The following is a 24,336-nucleotide window of genomic DNA, read 5'->3' on the forward strand; positions in this document are numbered from 1 at the left end:
CCAAGCCTGGAAAAAGACGCTGGAAATAAAATGGAGGCTGATTGGAAAGAAGGACTCTGTTTATTTGGATGCTTCAGTGACAGCAGCAAATCCTTCTGGGGTGGCTGACTCCTTGGTTTAAGAATGGATGGATTTTTATAGGGTTCTGAGATGCTCCAGGGGGTTGTGCAATATAGTGAGCATTGTGCCCTTTGCTGGGTTAATTCTATTATGTCCTAAAGGTAATATCCTGTTCTTAGAATATGGGTGGGGGTGTAAATTCTTAATCCCAGCCTGGGGGAGCTGTGGCTGAAAGTGTTTTGTTTTTAAATAGGATTGCCCAGCCTTTCTGAATGGATACAAAATCTGCATTTCTAAAGACCAGTCTCTTCTGCTTGAGACTGTTTTACTATGCAGAAAGACTGAGGCTCCTTTCTGCCTTTAAGAACATGTTTCTTCATTTCTCCTTTTGGGAAATATAATATTCTGACTCTTTTAATATTAAGAATAAAGAATATTTTAATCTGGGGAGTGGGGGCACAATTATACTACACAATTATAAAAAGCAGGAGGCTGTAATGGACAGAAGCAAGAGCGAGATGTTCTTAGCGGGATGTAATCTTGATTTCTATCGGGTATTTAAGATATTCTGCAATCCACATTTTTTGCTGTTTGGTTAACAGAGACTTCCTGAAAGTGCTGCTCTCCCAATTAATTGGTCTTCAGTTTCCATAAGATACAACTATAATCTACAGACATTATGAAACTGGAGCATTTGACATCTAGGAGGCACCAGATTTGGCCTCATCACGCCTGCCTGAAATTATTGGGATATAAGTAAAATAAACGGGAACGCCAGGCTGAAAACAGATGAGTGCATGTTACACAGACTTCAACGGACAATTAGAACTGCAGAAAAAACAATTGCTACCAACCTGCCTTCCACGCAGGATCTGTATACTGCAGGAGTCAAAAAGAGGGCTGTGAAAATATCTACAGACCCCTCACATCCTGGACATAAATTGTTTCAACTTCTGCCCTCAAAACGAAGCTATAGGCACCGCACACCAGAACAACTAGACACAAGGACAGTTTTTTCCTGAATGCCATCACTCTGCTTAACAACTAATTCCCACAACACTGTCAAATAATTTGCTAAGACTGTATTACTATTATTCTTCTCTTCCTTACTAGTATATATCTCTTCCCACTTATTACTATAACCATGTGCTTGTACCTTTCAATTTATATTGTTTTTACTTGTTTCCTAGTACGATTTGATAGCTTATTAGTAACCTTGACTATCACGAAGTGTTGTATCTTTTTATTCTTGATGAATGTATTTTATTCTCCTTATGTACACTGCGAGCATATACACCAAAGACAAATTCCTTGTGTGTCCAATCACACTTGGCCAATAAAGAATTCTATTCTATTCTATTCTATTCTATTCTATTCTATTCTATTATCGAGAGACACTTATGCCTAGCATAGAATTACAAATGTCAGGTAATCACCCAAGTCTCTGCAATAAATCTCTCTATAAAAGTTCCAATCCTCAGTCTGCAGCTTTCACAGGAAGCCAAGAACAAGCCATGAATAGAATAGATGTAGTTAATCCCAGTAATGGTGAAAATCAGTACCTACAAAGCAGTGGTGGGTTTCAATTTTTTTTATTACTGGTTCTGTGGGTGTCGCTTGGTGGGCATGGGTGGGCGTGGCTTGGTGGGTGTGCCAGGGGAAGGATACTGTAAAATCTCCATTCCTACCCCACTCCAGGGGAAGAATACTGTAAAATCTCCATTCCCTCCCCAATCCAGGGGAAGGTTACTGCAAAATCCCCATTTCCTCCTGATCAGCTGGGACCTGGGAGGCAGAGAATAGATGAGGGCGGGGCCAGTCAGAATTTCTACTACCGGTTCTCCGAACTACTCAAAATTTCCACTACCGGTTCTCCAGAACTGGTTAGAACCTGCTGAAACCCACCTCTGCTACAAAGTAATAAAACCTGGCAATTTATTCAGATATGTTCCCAACTCTTGCCTTATGTCACAAAGAGTAATAGTCCTTTTTTCCTCAAGCTTTTCCATTAGGCCCACCTGCAAATTGTTTTCAAAATGGCTTCCCTTTCCAGTTTCAGCCTGGGCACAGATAAAACAAAACCTTGCCACCACATAAGTTAGTCATGGACATTTTCCTGGCTGACCCAAGGTTGGAAAAGATATGTGGGTGTGTTTGATGCACTAAATTACATGATCATTAGGCGAAAGTGAACTTGGATTGCTAAAATGTATCCAGAATGGTTCTGTCTTCTTTTCCCAAGGACTTCCAGGCATGCATTTAAGGCATCCTAGCTGTTGAAGTACTGAAGATCCTAGCAATACCATCTACAAAAGTTACATTTGCTGCCATCACTAGGGTTACGGGAGAAGACATTTTAAAAAGAAGAAAATCAAACTGGTCTTTAGTTTTACTATTTGCTATGCTAGTTTGAGCTGATCAGAGCAGAAATACAGAATGTTCTTTTTTAAAAAAGTTTTTTTTTTTTTTTTTACAAACATAATGCGTGAACAGTGTGGCACCTGGGTGTCATACATTCTAATACAAATAAAATTAATTAGCATTAGTCATAGTTATTACTTTCAATCCAACTTATATATTTCTAATAGTAATACATATTTATACCAAGTTGCAATCTTTCATTATTCAATTATTCCATGTTTTCTCTTATTATTACTCTTATTTTATAAGGTAGCCTAGCTATCTTCGAGACCACCTGCTGCTACCGACGACCTCCCATCGACCCGTGCGCTCCCACAGAGAGGGCCTCCTCGGGGTGCCATCAGCCAAACAGTGTAGGCTGGTAACCCCCAGGGGGAGGGCCTTCTCTGTGGGGGCACCTACCCTCTGGAATCGGCTCCCCCCAGAGATAAGGAGAATCCAGGACCTCAGTGCCTTCCGTCGTGCCCTTAAAACCCATTTTTTCAAGCAAGCCGGGCTGGCTTAAGAAGAAATTTTTAAATGTTTTTAAATGTTTTAAATTGTTTTAATTGGTAGTGAGTTTTAATTGGGCCAAATTTATATATCTTTTAATTGTTTTTTAATATTTGTCCTGCATGTTTTTTAATTCTGGCTGTACACCGCCCTGAGTCCTCAGGGAGAAGGACGGTATAGAAATTCAATAATAAATAAATAAATAAATAAATATAAAGGAGCATACACTAATATTCCCCTTTTCTCTTATTTCTATCTCTTATTCTAACTTTTAATCATGTCATCCTTTGTTAAAAACATTTTCTTTCTATTCTACCTAACTTCTAATCATGTCACCTACCTACAAAAAAAAAAAAGAAAAGAAAAGAAAGAAAGAGGAAATGGAAGGCAAATCGAAACAACATCAAAAACAAAAAGTCATCTATCCATTATCTCTTGCCCGCTTCAATACTTTAGTTGCTATGCTTTTTTTCTTTTTGACCTGTCTTCTGTATTCCTCTCTAAGATCTTTATCTCTTTCTATATCTGCTTCTTGGCTGTTCTATCTCAGTATTTTCCCCACCTCTACCCTCCTCCTCCTCCACTGCCTAGTTTCCAAGATTTCTGCCCATACAGAATGTTCTAAAGTTCAACTCGCATCAGTCCAGTTATGCCAACATAGTTGGTAGCTATGCCAATGTAGTCCAAATGTCAGTCCTGTTTCCTGATCTGAGCCATGTCAGGAAACAGACTCCTAAAGAGTTTCTTACTAGTGTTTTCTCCATTTCCCAGTCTTAAAACATGTTTTTGTAACTGTTGCCCCATAGTTTCTCCAATGTCATATCTATGGCTATCCACACCAAGAGAGTTCTAGAGAACCATGTGTTCTCATAATACAGGAAGGAACTCCTCTGCTGAAATAAAATAGACCTGGCCTGAATGAGAGACTACAAGAGACATTTTGTATAGATCTGCTTGAGTTCCATGATGGAAACAAGGCATGATAAAAAGATTAAAATGAAGCACGGTGGCTCATGTGGTTAGGATGCTGGGTTGGAGGTTAACAAGCCTGCGTTCGAGACCCAAGTGCTGCTGCATGGTGGGGTTCAGCTCTCATCATTCGCTCCAGATCCCTGACAGGGGCATGAAAGGAGCCCCCCAAGGCATTCCCCAGACAACGGTGATGTCATTAGCTAATCCTTTTAACTGAGAAGCACCTAAAATGGTGCCTCTAACACAAACAGGACAAGAAGATTAAAATATAGTTAATCAACACAAGTTTTCACAGAAGCTGGTCAATCTGCTGAACCCAGAAATTGGTTCTAAAACAGCAAAGGATCATACACATTCTACCAAATGATTGCCCAATTCAGGTAGTCCTTGATGTACGGCAACAACTGAGACCAAAATTTCCATTGCTAAGCAGTTGTTAAGTGAGTCATGCCAGATTTTATGACTTTTTTGCCATATTTATTAAGTATATAACTGCAGTTGTTAAGTGAAGCACACTGTTGTTAAGCAAACATGGCTTTCCCCCACTGAAGTTCGGAAACCAGCTGGGAAGTCATAAATGACAATTGCATAACCCCAGGACCCGTTGAAATGCACCCCGGTTGCCAAGCATCCAAATTTTGATCATGTGACCATGGGGATACAAAGACAGACATAATTGTGAAGATCAGTCATAAATCACTTTTTCCAGTGCCATTGTACCTTTGAGCAGTCATTAAGCAAATGGCTGTAAATTGAGGATTGTCTGTACTAATATGCACTGTATATATAATGCATAGGTATTATGTATTGGGTAAATTTTGTTTATGTTAATTCACTATTGTGAATTTGATCATTTTCATCTAAAAATTCACTTTATGCAGAAAAAAGTAGCTGTTATGTGATTGGTGTCAACGTAGTAATGTTGCACCAAAAGTCTGAAAACATGTTAAAACTTCTTCCGAATAAAACCACTTGGACATTTTCCTGCCAAAAATTTCTGTCCTTATCCAGGTATTTTCATTTTGATGCAACACAGAGGAGCCCTTAAGTAGAGGGAGCATGATTTTCCTTATATTTTTACTAGCTGGATACCTGTGCTTCGCTACAAAACTATGTGATTCTGGAGTCACAGTTCTGGAGTAACGCCCTAGTAGATTCCACAATGGATGTCCCTGTCATTGTCATCATCATCAACAAAGTATATCTGGAGAAATGAAGGCTGCTGCTGAGGCCCCACTATGATACTCCCTATCCTGTGATAAACCTGCCCCTGCACTTTAAATGTTGGTATATTTAGCTGTAGCTGCCTGATTAATGTAGGGATTATTAGATACATACTTTTTTACAGCCTCTCTATTGACTTCGGATGACTTTGACGATACCTTTTTGCAGCTTCCCTTACTTGTGTTTTCCTAATCACATCTGTAAATCTTTTCCTGCATTTTCCCCCTCTTTTCCCTTTAACTGGTGTTACAGTAGAAGGAACTGAACTGAGGAGGTCAGTGTAAGAAGAGATTTGGGGCTGGGACACTATGTAGGAGAAATTTGGTTCACAATCCGTTGGCTCAGTGGTGGTCGGTGATTGAAACACATAAGGGAATATCTCTCCCGCCACCTTGAGTTCAGAAGCAATTCCATAGGTGGAAGGCATAGACATTTTGGTGAGGTAGCGACATTTAGTACTGTAAGGAGCCCCAGACCGCTCCTGAGTGAGGGAGTGGAACGTCTGCCAGTTTGAACTGAGGTAAGGGAATGTGGTAGTGGTAGTTGGAACTTTTCAGGTGGGGAGGGCAAGTAGAATATCTAACTCCTTAGCATCAGAGTGTGTTAATATACTGTATATGAATATACTGTATATGAAATACTAATGATCTGATGGTCATTTCAAAAAATCCTTTCTTAGAGAGTACTTAGAAGCCAAGAGGAACGTACGTGCCAAATTTCAGGTTTGTAGGCTTTACCGTTCTGGAGATTTCGTGATGAGTGAGTGGATTTCACTTTTATATATATAGATTATAACTTTGGGCCAGACATTCTCTCTCAGCTGATATCACCTCACAGAGTTGCTTTTGTTGTGGGGGAAAATTAAAGAAGGGAGATACTTGCCATAACTTCATAAATAACTTCACTTATTAATAAAATAATAATAATAATTAAGGGATAACAATATTTTAACAATCCAGAATCCAACAGGGATATGAGTGCAATATAGTAATGGTTAAAATTTTTATTTTTCTACCCAGGTAAATGCTTGTTCAAAACTGCATGTTGCGCTAATAACTGTGCATGACCTGGTTGCAGAATTAACCCATTTTCTGGATTTGCAAAATGCCATGAAACACAATATCAGAAACACAAGGTGAGCCTGAACAAGGCACAGAATATTGTAACAATAACATGGCCACCTGACCAAGCTTAGTCGGATGTGGTTGATACTAGCTATCCCTAGGTTTTCCACCATCTTGTTATATATGTTAACAAATGTATGTTCCACCTTGACCTGCTTCCTAGAAAAAGGGTTAAGATAAAAAGAGAGACAAGACCTGTGAACACTGTCTTAGTTAGGGTATCTAAAGGCAAGGCAGCATACAGATGCAATGCCTTTTTTAAAAAATCAATATGATCACAATTCCAAACACACTCTCACAGCCCTAAAAGCAAGCTTTGTGTGGCAGAGATTTTGAGTTAACTGAACGAAATCATTCTGGAAGGACTTGTGGTAGTTTGAACAAGCCTACATCAAAGGCTTGACCAAACCACCACATGTCCCGTATCAAAGACTCACTGATGATATCGCCAACAGAGATAAACATAATCGAACAAATCATGCTGAATAAATCTGGCAGGTTTAATAATAATCTGCCAATAATCTGTTCCCATCATGAGCTGTATGTTCAAAATTATTTACCATCATCCCAATGATGCCAATCCATCTTGATTTTTACTAAATTTCACTCTACTCCAGACATCAAGTTTCTTTATTTCAAAAAGCTGTCTGTTTTGATGTGTGTGTGTGTGTGTGTGAGAGAGAGAGAGAGAGAGAGAGAGACAGACAGACAGACAGACAGACAGACAGACAGACATTCAAACTGACAGAGACGAAAGAAAGAGGGGGATGGGGAGGGAGAGAGAAAGAGAAAGAGAAAGAGAGAAGTAGATTTCAAACACTGACCTGTCATCATGATTTACACTGGAATCAAGAATTTAATTAAATTTGGCTAATATAACCAAAGGGACAAAGGTAAAATTAGTGAAACAAGTAGTTGGGAGGGAAACAATTTCCTGCAGGAAGATAAATGTATTGTGACACCACACAATTCAGATTACATGGTGTATACTGCTACAACTAAATAGGCTGAGCTCACTATTTTTTTCTCCAGTAACCACAGAAGTTTTCTGCTTTGTGGTGCTTTATGATGTCAACCAAAGAATTACATGCCGAAGTGACCAGTCATCATAAATAATGAAAGGATCAGTTATTTAATTAGATGTTAATGCAAGATGATCAATCTTTAGCTTCAGTTCAAAGCTGAGGTTTATTTTTCAACTCAAATTTTATTTTGTGGACAAAAAAAAATCATTAAAAGCAGCTCTTATAACAAATTAGTACAGATTGATGACTTCATTTATTTGCACTCAATTTTAGTTTCATACATACTCAGACAAATCTATTCTCTTTAATACTCACATGAGTCTTCCAAAATAAAAACTCATGCAATAAATACAAAATAGAGCCAGTTTGGTCTAGTGATTAAGACACCAGGCTAGAATGCAGGAGACCATGACTTCTAGTCTCTCCTTAGCCATGAAAGCTATCTGGATAAGCTTGGCCAGTCACCCCCTCCCAGTCCTACCCACCTCACAGGTTGTTGTGGAGAAAATAAGATCAGAAATGTGTGTTCATCACTTTGAGTTATTTGTAAAAATAATAAAGGTGGAAGATGGATGGATGGACGGATGGACGGATGGACAGACATGGCATGATTAGGAGAAATGTGCTACTCACATTTTTCATCACATTAAGTCAAAGTATTTAGAAATGTGGATCAAACAAAACTGCACTTCATATCTATGAATTAGCATTATTTACAGACATAATCTGGAACAATCATTTTTTGTTGTGCACAACCACATTGCAATTTTTTACTGTGGTTTTAATGTTAAATGACATCTTTGTGACTGATTCTATTTTATATTCAAATTATTTGTTTATGTTATAGATATTCAAATAATGTCAGCACAATGAGATTTTTATTTTTATTTTTGCTACGAAGGATGAATTCTTCCCGGCCATTTTGGACTTGTAATGGTAAAGGTGCATTACACCTTTAATGTACCTTTAAAGGTGCATTAAGTTTATTTTTCATTGCCAATTAATACTTGTCTTTGCAGAATGTCTGCTTAGTCATGTGATATACAGGTTTTCGCAAATGCTGACAATATCAAATTTCATTGCTCAAAAGTAATGCAATGTGAAATATGATTTCTAATTTCCAGTAAACTATCTCTCCCCCCATAATGAGAGAAATATCTGCTTTTTTTCATCAATCATTCAACAATTTAGAATTACTTTAAGGTGAATTATTTCAAGTATGCAAATGTTGTTGTTTTTTCTTATGCTCTTCCGTATCCTTCTGCCAGGACTCTTGACTGCCCCAATCTCCTGATTTTTTTAAGCCCTAGAGAAGGATACCATGATCAACCATATCACTGAGAGTCCAAGGAGCACCAGGATTGACCCATCACTTACATCCTAGCTCCACCAAAGGTCATCAATAAATGGGATTAATGTTGACCCTATACTCTACTCTGCCTTGGTCTGGAATCTGGATCCCAACTGAAAAAGTTCCAGATAGTCCATTTTCTCCAAGAACTTCGGAGGTTGCTGCCCAACTATCTTCTCAAGAAATTTCCTGTAAAAAGAAGGCTGGATACTAGATAAAAATTGTCCAGGTTTATTGGGTTTAACATCAGCCCTTTGAAGAGGAACTGCATGGGTATCTCTATTATGGCTGGAGGAACTACCCTTTCCTCAAGGAAGATAAGGAAAAGGAATGAATATAACTCTAAAAAAAAAGCACCATTTGATCACATTAAGATGAAGGACTGAGAGAATTAGTGAATAATAGAAGGATGATGGGATGTTCTAAATGTGGGGCAGACAATTATTAGAAGTATCAAGAAGAAATCTTGGAAAAAATGGTTCTGGAAGGAAAGGTAAGAAATTGTCAAGCTAGCCCAATAGCAACTCAAAATCCAGCCAAAGTCCAGCTCTATTTGCTTACATTGTATAGAGTATAGGCAGAATCTTGCCAGAATAAACCTATGTTGCCCCAAGGTAATGAATATACCCTGGGTTATTCTGGGGAATGACTATCCTAGATCTATGTCCCTTCCTGCAATCCAGTTCTGGATTGTGCTATCTCTAGTCTCACCCACCTCCCCTGCTTGGAATGTGCCCACTCCTTCTTAAGATGCTGCTGCTTACTGTAGTCTGTCACAGAAATGAAAGAAATGAAGCGAATATAAAAATTTCTTGGAAGATAAATTTATCTCCCCAAAAATGAATAGAGTGTGGATGTAAGAAAAGAAGATGTAGAAATGGAACCGAATGAAAATAATTACTGTATGTTTCAAAGCGCCACTTAAGCATGTAGGAAGTATGAAAAGGGATGCTTGATAAAATGAAGAAATGAAAGAAGTAATGATTGAGGGGGAAAAAATTAATACAAAAATAAAGGTTTGCTACAAAAAGAGATGGGAGAAAGGTATTACATAATGACTGTAGACACAGTTGTGAACAGTGTAGTCAAGGAGACCATGGAACAGTTGATATTAAAAGAGGCAGAGAAAATAGGGCTTAATTTTGATGGAAATGGAAAAAATTGTTCTGGAAGTGTGAGTGACCTGGGCTAAACTAGAAACCTCAACAATGGAGAATAGAAGCAAAATTTAAAAGGGATGAAAGTATTTGGGATATCAAGGGAATAAGGAAATGCTGGGAGAATATATGTCAATAGTAATAGATATGCCAATAGTGATATGTCAAACAGTATGATTGAACCAGTAGTAGGTTTCACTTACCTTCGCTACCAGTTCAGAACTGTGAGCATATGTGTGCATGCGCTCACTTCGCTCACGCATAGCACTTCTGTGCTGTTCTGTGATAACATCCAGGCGGGTGGGTGGAGCCAAACTGAGGCGAACCAGTAGAAACCCACCACTGGATTGAACCAATGTTGATGTCCAAGAAAAAAAATCAATGAAAAAAGTCATAAGTGCTCAGAGCATGTTGAAAATGATAAAGTTGCCAATGTAGACAATTGTAACAGGAGAAATCATAAACTATAGAAGCCATTTCCTTGCCGTGTGACTTGTTTAACATATACGTGAAGAAGGTTTCTTTCCAGACGATTGGAAGAATTGTTCCTTGTACTGTAAAAAGCGAAAGCTTGAAAAAGTATTCCCTGTAGAAACTACAAGGGGGTCAGGGTTTTTTTAAGCCAGGAAGATGTGATCAAAAACTTACAAAGAGAGTCAATCACCAAAATTGGAATACTGCCATGTACAGTAGCTTTAATCTGGACAGAGGTTGTGCAAGTACTACCTGAAAAACACATAAACTTGACAAAAGAAATGCTATTTTATTTTTGTTCATTTCCAGGAACCATTTAATAAAGTACCAAAGCTTGATTTATGGAATGTTTTACATGAATATGATGCTGAAAGATGGTAAAAGTGACAGTGAGGGGGAGGTTAAAAAGAAAGCAAAGCATACGCAAGTATAAATGGATTGCTTAACGATAATTGAACACTAAGCAGAGTTATGCAAGGAGGTGCATTGGCCCCTTGGTTTAGTATTTATGTGAATACATAAGAAATACTTGTAATTATGTTATAAGTGGACTAGTTGGGATGTGTATGTGCATGTACGTTTGTATGTAGACAATGTACATTTTTGGCTAAGAAGTCAATTTGCAGCATGATACAATGACGAATATAATCAGAAAACTGATGTATTAAAAGCCAATGTGGTTGGATCTGACAAGAGTAAATGGACTGGATGATTGCTAGTGATTTATAAATGGGGAAAGCTAAGCAAAAGTAGATGAATTTGTGGTCGAATGTTTTATTAAAGAAGAGGAAATAGATGCAGGTATTTTAATAGAGAAAAATGCTGGGGGAAAGATAACATGTAGTCTGTCGCAAGGTATAAAGGTAGTCCTTGTTGTGGCCCATCGGCTGCCAGCAGAACTAGCAGTAGAGTCAGATGAGGAGGAGGTTGAGGGAGAGCCTGGGCCGGCTTCAGAGACTTTGAAAGGCTCTGATAAGGAAACAGCATCAGAGGCAGAGGCAGAGTCAGGGCCTTCCGTCCTCCCCCAGGTGGAGAGGCAGCTGTCTTCAGGGCCTGAGCTGAGTGAGTGGGAAGAACAGATGCACATATGCACAGAGAGGAAAGGAGAGCAATGGAAAACAATAAGCCAGCTCTCAAGGAAAAGCAGATGTGGACATTAGTCAGCCCTTCCCTGGCTGGGAAATAAAATAGTAGGGGTGTGGGAGAGGCCGGTTGTCACAGACAACCATTCACTTTTAGGATACAGCAAGCAATTCAGATTTCTTGGCCAGGTCTGTTGGGACTAATTACATTTGCTTTTTGTTTATCCATGTGAATAAAAGACTGTTCCTGCCCTATTTTGAAAAGGGTTACTTTTTACTTGCGAATAAGCGGCTTATTATTACTTGCGAAGGCTGGGTCAGAACAGTGCTCGACTTAAACCATTCATTTAGATACCATTTGAAGTTACACTGGAACTGAAAAAAAGTGTCTTATGACCAGTCCTCACATTTACAACTATCACAGCATTTCCATGGTTACATGATCAAAATTTAGATGTTTGTCAACTGACATGCCTATATGATGGTGGCAACATTCCAGAGTCATGAGATTGCAATTTGCAACTTTCCCAGTAGGCTTCCAACAAGCAAAATGAATGAGGCAAACTGGACTCACTTAACAACCATAGATCTCATTTAACAACTGCAGTGATTCACTTAACAACCTTGACATAAAACCTCACTTAACAACAGCCATGCTTAGCCATGCTTAGCAATAGCACTTAGACTTATATACCGCTTCACAGAGCTTTTACAGCCCTCTCTAAGTGGTTTACAGAGTCAGCGTATTGTCCCCAATCATCTGGGTCTTCATTTTACCCACCTAGGAAGGATGGAAGGCTGAGTCAACCTTGAGCCTAATGAGATTCGAACTGCCAAACTGCTGGCAGCCTGTGATCAGCAGAAGTAGCCTGCAGTACTGCAGTCTATCCACTGCGCCACCGTGGCTCTTTCGACATTCTGGTTCCAATTGTGGTTGTAAATCAAGAATTACCTGTATATCAGGGTTTCCCAATCTTAGCCATTTCCAAATACAGTATATGGATTTCAACTCTAAGAATTCCACAGCCAGTATAGCCATTGCTGAGAATTCTGGGAGTTGAAGTCCACTCGCCTTCAATTTACCAAGATTGGGAAACACTGCTGTAAATGAATTAATGTAGATGGAATACAGAAGTGTATGGCCAGTACAAAACAAATACAGTGAGGTGGTTTGGTCATTGAGGGAGTATGAATGAGAAATGCATCACAAAACAAATACATGAAGAATGAGTGAGCTGCAATGAAAAGAAAGACTGAGAAAGTCATGGTTGGATGCAGCTGATAAGATCCTGTAAAGAGTGAAAAGTTTAAAGAACAAAGAACAGGCGACATGGAAATTTGCAAAACAATCAACAATCAATAGAAGCATGTTCTATTTGCCAGGATAGAAATGTACAGAGGTATAATGGCTGGATTTACAATATTGAAATCTAAATGTAAACAACATTTAGCTATGTCTACTCTATTATCAGAAAAGTTGGTTCACTATTTCTTTCTATTCTTTCCGTAACATTCTATATCAGGAGGATGCAAATCAGTGGTGGGTTGCTCTCAGTTCGCCCCGGTTCGTGAAAACCGGTAGTGGCAGTGCAGGAGGCGCCACCCACCCACCCAGACGTCGTCAAAAATGCTCTACACATGCAGAGCCAGGATTTGAAACCCACTACTGATGCAAATAATTGTGCCAGAAGGATGCAAATAATTGTGCCAGATATTGCATAATCAAACCCAGATAGTCCAGATGAGATCTTAAATCAGTTTATATCTGGCAAAAGAACCCAATATTCACTCATGAAAACTTCTCCTGTGAAAAGGATCGTAGCTTTTCCATCAGATTAAGTGAGAATGGCAGGTGGAAAAATCTAAAGATTCTAAATTCAGCCAAGAACGAATCTTTTCCATGAACACTACCGTGATTGACAGAAAGCACTGATCCCCAGTTTCGAACTCGTTCACACATACTATTGAGCTTTCATTAATTGTTTTGCACCCAAAACCAGGATTCAACTTCTTTGAAAATCTTTGCTTGGAATGATGCAAAAGTCCTAAATGGGAAATCCAATGGCAAATTGCCACATAATACTGTGCTGCTAAAATTTGCGCTGTTAAATCTGATCGTAAAGTTAGACGATCAGAAACAAAGGCAACAAATTCTTATCTTAAAAAAGACAATAGTAGAGATTCCTTTTCAAGGAATCAATACTTATAAATGTAACTTATATTCTACAGGAGCCGTGGTGGCGCAGTGGTTAGAATGCAGTACTGCAGGCTACTTCTGCGGACTGCCGGCTGCCTGCAATTTGGCACTTTGAGTCGCATGGGCTCAAGGATGACTCAGCCTTCCATCCTTCCGAGGTGGGTAAAATGAGGACCTAGATTGTTGAGGGCAATATGCTGACTCTGTAAACTGCTTAGAGAGGGCTGTAAAGCACTGTCAGTCGGTATATAAGTATAAGTGCTATTGCGGTATGCATTCCAGAAATTAATCAATTAATTCATTGATACTAAAATCACTCACTACTTTGATTGCTCACCTCTATTGAAGGGTGCAATGTTAAGGAAGGTGGGCAGATAAAAGCAAAGCGTATTAATTTGTGTTAATTTGTGTTTTTACTTATGGTTCATCTTTAACCTCAGATACAGGTAGTCCTATACTTACAACCACAATTCAGCCCAAAATTTATCTTGCTAAGAGAGAAATTTGTTAAGTGAGTTTTGCCCCCTTTTACGACTTTTCTTGACACATCTGTTATGTGATAAAATTAGTAACACGGTTGTTAAGCAAATCTGGTTTCCCCATTGATTTTGCTTGTCAGAAGGTTTCAAAAGTGTCCATGACCCCGGGACACTGCAACCGTCATAAATGTGAGTCAGTTGTCAAGCATCCGAATGTCAATCACATGACCACGGGCATGCTGCAATGGTCATAAGTGTGAAAAATGGTCATACAGTGCCGTTGTAACTTTGAACAGTCACTGAATGAACTGTTGTAAATTGAGAACTACCTGTACTAGCATAGATAGCAATAGCAATAGCACTTAGACTTATATATCGCTTCAAAGTGCTTTACAGCCCTCGCTAAGCAGTTTAGAGCATATTGGCCCCAATGATCTGGGTCCTCATTTTACCGACCTTGGAAGGATGGAAGGCTGAGCCTGGTGAGATTGGAACTGCCAAATTGCAGGCAGCCAGCAGGCAGGCAGAAGTAGCTTGCAGTATTGCATTCTAACCACTGCACCACCAGGGCTCATATAATACCCTGTTTCCCCCAAAATAAGACATCCCCTGATAATAAGCCCAATCGGGCCTTTGAGTGCATGGCAATAAGGCCAAGCGCTTATTTCAGGGTTCAAAAAAATATAAGACAGGATTTTATTTTGGGGAAAACACGGTATAACCAGAGTTACCATATCTGAGCTGCAAAGAAATTCATTAATCCCTTATTGTCATCTAGAGTTTTCCAACCTAAATACAATTGCTTTATGTGCATTGAGAAATATAAACAGAGTTTACTTCCTGCCTTGCAACTCATATAATGTACTGTTGCTCACGCTGTTGCTGGCCAGCTGGGACAGCTTCCTAGAAACTGGGATATTCCACATAAAATGTGCACACTTATGTTATTGGATCTCACTAGCAATATGGTCTTGCACAGATTATAACACCAACATGTCTCATTATGTGTCTATATCAAGGCAGGTATATAGAAAACCCAATAAGGGCAGAATGTTTAAGCTGTCTGCCCTGTTTTCTTACCATGCTCAAGTATGATTTTTTTTCTATTGTTGTTCTGTTCACTGAACTCAATAGCCAGGAACTGAGATACAGGAAACCCAAGATAATATTTGTTAAAGTGGTTTTGCTGCTATGAATGAAAAGTGTCTCTCTGATCACTTGAAATTCTGAAATATACTTTGGATGTGTCCTTCATTTGTGAGTCCAGGATAATTTTCTCATAGTTCCACTCTCCAGAATTAGCCATGCAAATAATTTAACTCCCCAAATTTTCCAGACCCACAAAATATCTATTTGTCCTTAATATATCAAGGCAGCTTTGGATCCAATCTTAAACATATGTACTCAAAAGAAAATTGTATTATGGTCAATACTATCTGGAATGAGCTCCCCCCAGAAATACGGAGGATCCGGGATCTACGCACCTTCCGCCGTGCTTTGAAGACCTTTTTATTCCACCAGGCGGGCCTGGCCTAATCTTTTCCCTCTTTTCTTTTAATATGCAAATTTTAATCTGTTTTTTAAATGATTGGGGTGTTTTAATCTGTCTGGGCCAAATTGTTTAATTCGATTTTATCCTGTTTTTAAATTTTGTATTTATATATTTTACTGTTTGGCTGTTCACCACCCTGAGTCCTTCGGGAGTAGGGCAGTATACAAATCAAATAAAGATAAAGATAAAGAATAGAATTCACTTCATAGTTGATACACTGTCTTCTAAATTTAAAAGACTTTCCTTTAGAAATTTAGAATTATTTGTGATTCTATTTTTGCTTAATTGGAAATACATTGGAGCTTACATCAAATCAATGTATTTAGGAGGCAGTTCAAACTTCGACTGTCCTTTTCAACCAATATTTAACTCCCAAAGCTATTAAATGTAATCCTCAGGACATTCATTTACAAGTTATTTCCACTGAGTTGAGCCTGTAAACCCAAAGGGGACTTTTCAGTGCATAGCATAAATCAGCCAGGATTTCACATTACCTATGACAACAGAACTTACATACTGACTAAATAATTGAATTACTAACTAAGAAGCGCTCAGTTCAAATCATACCTCTGTTGCAAATTTATTAGCTCAATTTCTACATAGCATCAAGCCGTGAACAAACTCAACTTGAATTTTCCTTCTCTTGTTTCTCCATCATTTCACAGTCCAAAATTGGCCACCTTCTCTTTGCTACAAACCACAATTTTCAAAAATATACAACCTAGGCTGATGCTTGCACTTTAAAGCAAGATCACAACTTGCATCTTGACCCTTTATATTTTAATACTGGGTGGCAAATAATACTAAAAATAGCTTACTTTAGGCCAGGGGTGTCAAACTCGATTTCATTGAGGGCTGCATCAGGGTTGGTTTTGACCTTGGCGGGCTGGGGTGGGCATGGCCAGGGTGGGTGTGGCTAGCTCAATGTCACTCATGTTGGGAGCGCCTGTGGTGGCCTGAGCTCTCTGCCAGTGAAAATGGGCTCCCAAGCTCCGTTTTTGGCTGCCACAGCCTCCTGCAACCTTCTGCCAGCGAAAACGGAGCCACCGCAGGCCAGTCCTTTGCTGTTTCCAGGGCGGCCCCACGAGCCAGATCTAAGCAACCCACGGGCCGGATCCAGCCCCCAGGCATTGAGTTTGACACCCCTACTTTAGGCATTCACAATTACATTAAGTGTATAAGCAATTTTAAGACATGAAGGGACTAAAAAAATATTTATTATTAAATGTAATGAAAAACTGTACCATAAAATCTTTCTAGTGACAGAGAGCTGCAATAGCTAATACTTTATAGTAATGACTTGTAAAGAATGGCTATAAAAGTCTGTGGTTTCAGTTTCAATGTGAAAAATCAATTTATAATCTGAGAAGTAGAACAAGAAAAAAACTAAGAGACCACAACTATTAATGTAATGCTCCTGACTTAATCTGGGCTTGTTTTGTCAGATTATCAGTATAATATAAATATTCCCCAGAATCTGAAAATCTACATCTATCTATAAAATCATCTTGTTACAATTAGCTTAATGATCCCCCAAAGTGTGAAAATATAATTGCTAAATCTGGAAGTGCTAGAGAGCTTGAAATAATATAATACGTTTCTTCAAATCTCTTTAAACGTGCTGTTAAAAAAATCACTAAAATTATGCCATTGCTTTATTAAGCAATTTAATTATTTTTCAAAAAATATGACAAAGGTCAGTTGGGATTCTTCATCTAATATTATAGCATCAGCAGTGGGTCTGCCTATGCAGAAAGAGGGGAACAAATTAATGAAATTCCATTTATACTGAACTATCTAATAGGCATATAAAGAAAATTATCTCTCTCTTCAACCCATTGGTAATTCTCCTTATCTTTCCTGATGTACCCTATTGAATATAAACTTGTCATCATGAATAGAATGAAAATGTCAAAAGCAAAACCGAACCTTTTCCTTTGATAGGCTAACAATGCAACCAAGTTCAGATACAAATCTTTCCAAAATATCGGGAGGTTGGTTACAGTTGACAAATCACACAGATTCCTATCACTTACAGGCAATAAGTTGGCCCGTAGTATATAAGCTTGTTTTATACAGCAATTTCTCAGCTCTAGCAGAAATAGCATGCATGAATCTATTCTGCAATACTTTTCTGAAAAAATACTTCTGATATCTAGCATTAAAAATATTTCTAATATCTTTTTGCCAAATCACACTCCACATGGGACTATCCAAATTTCACTGCATGAAAATTTTCTTGTGGCCTAGGGTGTTGTGGTGTTTTTTGTTTTTTGTTTTTTTTGAAGCTCATCTAAAAATATTTCATTAAATGTCAAAATTAAAAATAATCTTCAGGGTAAATACCATTATATTTGAAGGGAAGGAAATAAAGGTGATCTAATTTACTATACGTCTGTCTGAAGTCAGAAATTAAAATTAAGCTACCAACTTGTTACTGTTGGCGACTGACCCATACAGGCATATATAATGGCTTCTATCCGTGTTCAAAAGAAAAATTTGGACCCCCTCATGATTTTACTCCCTCCAACATGAGCCATTCTAAAATAGATTGAAAGATCAGTGATACTCTTAAAGTAAATATCTCAGATCTGTTGGTCATAAAAAGACTACGCATTGTTCAATAATGTGAAAACCCAAACACCGCAGGGGAGAGTCACATCTACACTTCTGGACACAACCGATCAACATGCATCGATATTGCGTAGATTATTTATTTTTAAAAAAAAACCTTAACCCCAACTGAAATTGATCCAAAGTTTTCACAGTTACTAATTTCAATATTAAATACTGAATAATAATTAAATAAGCTTCACAAAATAAAATGGAACATGATGGATGCAGTATAGATCTGTATCGAAGATGACTACATCCTCCAGTCTTTCTAACCAGATATCTAAAGAGGTTTTTATTTTCATTGACAGAGCATCAAAATATATACCATTACTCTAGTATAATTGGCTTCACATTCCTTTCAAGCCAAGAAACTGTTGAATATTCCTCAACTACAGTAAAGGCAGTTTTCTCAGTAATATACCATAAAAGGATATGCCAACTACGGGGTGGAGAGAGACATTAAACTGGGGCTAATCTGGTCCCTATCCAGATGACTACAGGCAACTAGCATTAAACTGATCCCCATAGCTTTATCATTTGTTCTGCCTCTTTGCAATAGTGATAGAATGGTTTTTTTACTAGGAAAGCAGTGGCATATCCCAGGGATGAATTATATAATTGAAAACAGATTCTGTATGTATAGGTGCCATATAATTGTAACTATTTTATTTTTAGCTCTTGTGATAGTGTTTATTAGGAGAAATGTTGCAGAAACATTTCCCAATTCCCTGCTCCGAATTGCCCTTCTCCAGCTGCTTATATTCTACATGGATGGATGGATGGATGGATGGATGGATGGATGGATGGAAGGACAGACAGACGGATAGATGGTTTACACACACACACACACACACACACATATATATATACATGTCCAATAAACACACATATTCTATGTGCACACACACACATATTTTATGTGCACACACACAAACAGAGAGCACGCAAGGAAGAACCCCACAGGAACTGAATGAGAATTAAAGCACGTTCAACAGACTCAGAAAATCAGCTAACTTTTGCCAAAAGGGATTGAAAGCAGATGGGAGGGGAGAATTAAACAGAGTATTTTAGGGGGAAAGACTGGCTGGCATTTTACTCCAGCATTTGGTTGTAAGTAGCATAAATATTTACTAATTCCAAATAATGACTCCTTCCAGAAATCCTCTCAGTCCAATGTTTTAGGAATCTAAGATCAGGACCTTCCTTCATTCCTTCCTGCAAAGCTCTTATGATAAGTGCTTACATCCTTCCTTTTCTGCATTCTAGATAATGCCTCACTTAGGAACTAGAACCTTTCCTTTATTTACTAAGTCTGCACTACTATTAATCTTCTCATCATTCCCACCACTCATCTCCTTCCACTTATGACTGTATGACTGCAATTTTGTTGCTTGTATCCTTACGATTGATATTGATATTGTTTCCTGATTGCTTATTTGTACCCTATGACTATCATTAAGTGTTGTACCTTATGATTCTTGATGAACGTATCTTTTCTTTTATGTACACTGATAACTTATATACCAAGACAAATTCCTTGTGTGTTCAATCACACTTGGCCAATAAAAATTTTTATTATTCTATTCTATTCTATTCTATTCTATTCTATTCTATTCTATTCTATTCTATTCTATTCTATTCTATTCTATGGTTCTTTGCTATCTTGATGAGATTCCTAGCAGCATCTTCTAAAAGTCATCATACTGGCTTTTTGTAACATGGTCTTGCAACCACAAAAATAACCCATAGCTGGACTAAAATGGTGGGAACTATCAGATAATGTTGAGCAAAATTACAAGAGTTGCAATGAACAAGTTTAGTATATGGCATTTAAAAGAGCAAAGAGCCATTTCTTATGCATGGGACTTTTCTCATAAGACAAATGAACATCTCTAGAGAATACAGACAAAACTGATGGCATTACATAAAGCAAAGCAGTATGTAACCAAGCTGTACTTGGCCATTTCTTTCCCTAGGAGAAACAAACAAGTTCAGAATTCAAAGCAGCTTGGCAGAAACCATATGGAATAGCCAAGAGATAAAGGGAAACAAATTACTTTTCCATCTTTAGACTTTTTTTAATGATGGAGGGGGGAACATAATTCCAGTCAGGACTAGAAGTCCGTGCAAGACTCCACAGCTGGAAAGGATCAAGCTGAATGAGAGTACTTCCAAGATCTCTGTTGGAATGGGATGTACCAATAAATGAAAGGATTAGCAGCCAAGATTGGAGAGAAAGGGGAAATAAGCAGGATGCAGCAATTATGGGATAAAGGCTGAAGTTGGGTAGAGAAAAGTCTTAAATTATCTTTGATAAGAAGTATGGGAAACAACAAGCCTTGTGATCCAAGAAGTGAAAATAAACTTTGGAAAGAGGAAAAGAAGGACTGCGTTCTATTGGAAGATGATTCATGGGAAGTAAACATCTAAGCCATGTTCTCTCAGTGTCCTCCTAAGAACGGCTACAGCTCGGTAAAACAATAAACAAAACTGTCTGAGTCAGATTATATGTGTCACAGCAGAATCAGAGAATGGAATTTTGGACTACCATTCACAGGCCATTGAGAGCCTGTGAACGGTAGCAAAGGAGGACCAAGGGAAATGTTCTATAGAATGGACCAAAGGCCTATCTGGACAGGCATTCTGCTTTTCATTATCTAGATTTCTCTGGATTTCTTCCTATTCTGTGCAGAATAGAAGCTTGGGAGGGGGGGAGGCTATGAAACAGTAACACTCCCAGTGCCACAAGTATTCAGTAAAAACTCTATCCGAATTTACAGGCTTTCTTTTCATTCTGGTTTTTTTTTTTCCCCCTGTAGGGTTTACATGGGAGATTTCTCAAGAGAATAATCCCACTAGAATGGTTAAGGGAGCAGTAGAAGAATCAAATATTTCGGAATAAGTACAGAAGCAGCATTGCAACTCCTCGCCTTGGGTGTCTTCTGGAGGGATTGTAATGCTGCCAATTAAAAGATGTCAATGAAAGGTGACATTTATTTCCCCCCCCTTTTTTTTCTTTCTTCTTCTTCTCCCCATAAGGAACTTGATGTGCAGTTGGAGGGGACCGAAGAAAATGCAACAAGAAAAGATGAGGCTATAGGAGGTGGGGTGGGGGTAGGGGCAGCCTTTGGAAAATCCCCTCAAGAAAACCAGAGGCTAAATGAGAAGGGAATCCTCCGAAATAACGCTCAAATTCTGAACGGAGCCACTTCGAAGGGTCTGAGGGGATTCCTGACCCCTTTGGTGGGAATCTTCAAGAAAGAGCCATGCCCAAACATCTGGAGCCCAGAGGAAGCCCCTTCAAGTCATTGAGGGGCGCAGGGAGCGGGTTATAAGGGGACAACCTGCGCGAGGGGGGGACAACCTGTGGCCGCGCTTCGAAAGCCCCGCATCGTGGGAAAGAGTGGGCGAAGAGGGGGGCGGGGTGCTCCGGGATGTCTAAGGCGGATCGAGCGCTCCTCTTCCGCAGCGAGCCCAGGTTGGACGATCCTGAGGGCGGCCAGAGGCTGCTGCTTCTGAACCCCCCACCCCCCCACCCCGCGCGTCCAGCCTCCAGCGCCGAAACAAGCCCGCCGGGTGGAGGGTCCGTCCTGCCTTTCCTCCCTGGTCAGCCTCCTCTGCCCGATGGGCGCGTAGGCATCCCCGCCAAACGCCGGCTCGCCTGCCTGCCTGCCTGCCTACCTACCTGCCCACCTGGGCTTGCCCGCACTAGTGATCGCGGCGGCGCCCAATCCCCCCGGGATAATAAATAATAATAATAATAATAATAATAATAATAATAATAATAATAATAATAATAATAATAATAATAATAATAATAATAATAATAATAATAATAATAATAATAATAATAATAAAGGCGCATTTACCGTGGGGGCGGCGAGGCGGCTGATGCTCTCGCCCAGGGAGTCGAGGTTGACCCGCCTTCTGCGAGGAGCCCTCCGGGAACCCGCGGAAACCGGGCCAGGGAGACCCGCCGCCGCCGCCGCCAAAGCCTCCGGCGGCGGGGGAACGGTAGCGACCGGTGTGGTAGCCCCGGACTGGGCAGCGGGGCTCCGGCTGCCGTTCCAGAGAAGCCTGGCCACGGGGCACTCGCCTTCTTCCTCCGGGCTGGTCTCCAGGTAGTCCGAACCGAGCGAGCTGAAGGATTCCGAGGAGATCTTTCGCCGGGACATGCTGGCGGGGGAGGAAGCATCAGCCGGCGAGGGGCTTCAGAGAGACGGCGGAGGGACGGCAAGGGAATCCCGCAGGGCGACGGAGCCGGCTGGGCTGCTCATGGTCCAGGACGCATCGGAGCGCGCTGGCTTTGGGCTATTTTTCTTTTCTTTTTTTTCTCCCCTTCTTCTTCTTCTTCTTCTTCTTCCCCTCGCCCGGAGGCTCCACGCGCGCTGCCTTCGCGCCGCCGCCCGGCTGAGAGCATTTAAAGGCGACGCCTCCGTCCGCTGCCCTCCTTCTCTGCCTCCCTTTCTTCCCTCCTCCGGCCCTGCTGCCGCCGCCGCCGCCGATGCTGCTGCCGCCGCCGCCTGCCTCCCCGGGTCGCTTTTGGCCCGCCTTCCCGCGCCTTCGCGGGCGTCACGTGCTCGCCGCGGGAAGGTGCGCCTCGCCTGTCGCCAAATTTAAAAGAGAAGCGTCGGGTGGCGGAGCTCCTCCGGCTCCCCAGGCCTGGCTTTGGGAAGACCCCCCCGACCCTCCCCTCCCCCCCCCGAGCTGCGCAGGGCCAAGCCGAGGGTAATGCTCTGCTCTCGGGGAGTGGGAGGGTGAGGCAGGCAAAGAGTCAGCCGCAAGCGGGTTCACGCGTTGAAGTAGCGCCCGGGAAAGACTTCGACCCCCCACCCTCCCCCCCCCGCCCGCCAAGCAAGGCTTGAACGTCTGAATGGGTCCGACACGATCTAGGCAACGCACCGGCGCTGCTTCTGATCCTGCTTAGCGCTTCAAGATCAGCGCAAAGGAACTGGGCTTTGCCATCTGCCCTGCTGTAATTAGATGGATGGATGGATGGATGGATGGATGGATGGATGGATGGATGGACAGGCAGGAAAGGAAGGAAGGAAGGAAAGAAAGAAAAGAAAAGAAGAAAAAAGAAAAGAAAAGAAAAAAGAAAGGGAAAGAAAAGAAAAGAAAAAAGAAAAGAAGAAAAGAAGAAAAGAAAATAAGAAAAGAAAAGAAAAGAAAAAAGAAAGGGAAAGAAAAGAAAAAAAGAAGAGAAGAAAAGAAGAAGAAAAGAAAAGAAGAAAAGAAAAGAAAAAAAAGAAGAAAAGAAAAGAAAGAAAAGAAAGAAAAGAGAAAAGAAAGAAAGAATTCTTTACTAGCCAAGTGTGATTGGACACACAAGGATTTTGTCTTTGATGCATATGCTCTCAGTGTACATAAAAAGACACGATACATTCGTCAAGAATGATAAAGTACAACACTTAATGATAGTCATAGGGTACAAAGAAGCAATGGAATCATGCTAGGAAACTATAAATCATAAGGATACAGCAACAAGTTACAGTCATGCAGTCGTAAGTGGGAAGTGATGGGTGATAGGAAAGATGAGCAGATTAATAATAATAGTAATGCAGACTTAGTGAATAGTTTGACAATGTTGAGGGAATTATTTGTTTAGCATAGAGATGGCGTTCGGGGAAAAACTGTTCCTGTGTCTAGTTGTTTTGGTGCGCAGTGCTCTATAGCATCGTTTTGAGGGTAGGAGTTGATTAATTAAGGAGTTTTGTATCCCGCTCCCCCCCCCAACCACACACACATGAAAGGGGAGTTGAAGAAGCTTCTTGAATGAGAAGCGAAACATCTTCAAGAAAAAACAAAGAAAGTCCAGGTGCCTTTTAAAAAAGCACCTTTGGGACAACCATGACCTGGATGACTGAGAATCTCCATAGACATTTACCAGATGTTACTTGTTTTTATTTATTTATTAAATAAATAGGCTGGTAAACCTATTTTTTTATCTTGACTTTCCTAATACTGGATGATAGAGATCCCAAATAGCTTTTTCAAGAGGCAGCTGGACTTCCTTTGCTTCTGCTTGAAGACATTTCATTTCTCCTCCGAGAAGCTCCTTTGCCTGTGACTCAGAAGAAGCTTCTTGCATGAGAAGCACAACGTCTTCA

General features: G+C 40.1%; 1 protein-coding gene across 1 annotated transcript in view; it reads right to left on the minus strand.

Annotated features, from left to right (window-relative positions):
- GUCY1A2 (guanylate cyclase 1 soluble subunit alpha 2) overlaps window positions 1-22,764 on the minus strand; it is a 200,215-nt gene extending 177,451 nt beyond the window's left edge. Inside the window, exon 1 of the mRNA XM_034409432.3 lies at window positions 22,096-22,764. Coding sequence (XP_034265323.1) covers window positions 22,096-22,401 — 306 coding nt within the window. The 5' untranslated portion in view covers window positions 22,402-22,764. The remainder of the gene's footprint in view (window positions 1-22,095) is intronic.
- Window positions 22,765-24,336: the final 1,572 nt, after the last annotated feature.

This window comes from Pantherophis guttatus, chromosome 5 (genome assembly GCF_059756535.1).
Source record: "Pantherophis guttatus breed Tessera chromosome 5, ASM5975653v1, whole genome shotgun sequence".
Taxonomy (NCBI): domain Eukaryota; kingdom Metazoa; phylum Chordata; class Lepidosauria; order Squamata; family Colubridae; genus Pantherophis; species Pantherophis guttatus.